We start from the raw sequence: 1,813 nt of genomic DNA, 5'->3' as shown, positions 1-1,813 counted from the left end.
GGGTGACTGACCCTCCCAGGTCATAAATGGGCTAAGCTACCCGCCGTGGGCCCCTGACCAGCTTCCTCAGGGACGCGCTCCAGCAACAAGCGGACAGGCTTTTCAGGCCTCGTGATGAACAGCACACAGCCCGAGGTGTATATAAACCCCAAACACCCCGAGCACCCACCACACCCACACCCACACCCACTCCCTCCTGCAGCCCCACCGCCCCGCCATGGCCGTGTCCACCCTGTCCGTCTGCTCCAGCGACCTGAGCTATGGCAGCCGCGTCTGCCTGCCCGGGGCCTCGGACTCCTGCCCCGACTCCCCCTGGCAGGTGGACGACTGCCCAGAGAGCTGCTGCGAGCCCCCGTGCCGCGCCCCGGCCCCCTGCCTGACCCTCCTGTGCGGCCCCTCCTCCCCCTGCCGGGGAGACTGCTGCACCCCTGCGTGCTGCAAGCCCATCTGCTGCACCCCTGTCTGCTGCAAGCCCGTCTGCTGCACCCCTGCGTGCTGCAAGCCCGTCTGCTGCACCTCTGTCTGCTGCAAGCCCGTCTGCTGCACCCCTGTCTGCTGTGAAGACTCCCCCTGCACAACCTCTTCATGCTGCCAGCCGTCCTGCTGCACCTCCTCCCCCTGCCAGGAACACTGCTGCACCCCTGTGTGCTGCAAGCCCGTCTGCTGCACCCCTGTCTGCTGTGAGGACTCCCCCTGCACAACCTCTTCATGCTGCCAGCCGTCCTGCTGCACCTCCTCCCCCTGCCAGGGAGACTGCTGCACCCCTGTGTGCTGCAAGCCCGTCTGCTGCACCCCTGTCTGCTGCAAGCCCGTGTGCTGCACCCCTGTCTGCTGTGAGGACTCCTCCTGCTCAGCCCCCTCCTGCTGCCAGCCCAGCCCCTGCTGCAGACCCTCCTCCTGCGTGTCCCTGCTCTGCCGTCCCGTGTGCAGGCCCGCCTGCTGCACCCCTGTCTGCTGCAAGCCTGTCTGCTGCACCCCTGTCTGCTGCAAGCCCGTCTGCTGCACCCCTGCGTGCTGCAAGCCCGTCTGCTGCACCCCTGTCTGCTGCAAGCCCGCCTGCTGCACCCCTGTCTGCTGCAAGCCCGTCTGCTGCATCCCTGTGTGCTGCAAGCCCGTCTGCTGCACCCCTGTCTGCTGCGAGGACTCCCCCTGCTCAGCCCCCTCCTGCTGCCAGCCCAGCCCCTGCTGCAGACCCTCCTCCTGTGTGTCCCTGCTCTGCCGCCCCGTGTGCAGGCCCGCCTGCTGCACCCCTGTGTGCTGCAAGCCCGTCTGCTGCACCCCTGTCTGCTGCAAGCCCATGTGCTGCACCCCTGTCTGCTGTGAGGACTCCCCCTGCTCAGCCCCCTCCTGCTGCCAGCCCAGCTCCTGCTGCAGACCCTCCTCCTGCGTGTCTCTGCTCTGCCGCCCCGTGTGCAGGCCCGCCTGCTGCACCCCTGCCTCCTCCTGCTGCCGCCCGGCCTCCTGCGTGTCCCTGCTCTGCCGCCCCGTGTGCCCCCGCCCTGCCTGCTGAGGCCACCATTCTGATGGGCACGTCCCCCCAGGGCCAGCTGAGCACTCTGGGGACCCCCGGCTCTTCCCTGCCTCCTTCAGGATCTAACCCAGCGCAATCTCGGGCACACAGGTCAGTGTGAATGTTCACCATCTTCGGAGCCTAATAACCAGGGCCGAGCCGGTTCGCAGCCTCACATCACGACCAGATGAACCGGAGACAGCCCTCCCCTGTTACTGAAAGGCCCCCAGGCTGTTTCTGGCAGCCACGGCCCCCAACTCTTCAGTCTTACTGGGGCTCCTGGCCCTAGAAGCTGTCTGCCTC

General features: G+C 67.5%; 1 protein-coding gene across 1 annotated transcript; it reads left to right on the top strand.

The window, feature by feature from the left end:
• Positions 1-217: 217 nt before the first annotated feature.
• On the top strand, positions 218-1,510 carry LOC122242005 (keratin-associated protein 10-4-like). The gene is made up of 2 exons (XM_042998854.1): positions 218-1,254; positions 1,417-1,510. Exons 1-2 carry the CDS (start codon positions 218-220, stop codon positions 1,508-1,510), a joined length of 1,131 nt encoding a protein of 376 aa, XP_042854788.1.
• The last annotated feature ends 303 nt before the right edge of the window (positions 1,511-1,813 follow it).

Source organism: Panthera tigris, chromosome C2 (assembly GCF_018350195.1).
Source record: "Panthera tigris isolate Pti1 chromosome C2, P.tigris_Pti1_mat1.1, whole genome shotgun sequence".
Classification (NCBI taxonomy): domain Eukaryota; kingdom Metazoa; phylum Chordata; class Mammalia; order Carnivora; family Felidae; genus Panthera; species Panthera tigris.
Note: the sequence above shows the minus strand (reverse complement) of the source record. Positions and strands in the feature narration are given on the sequence as shown.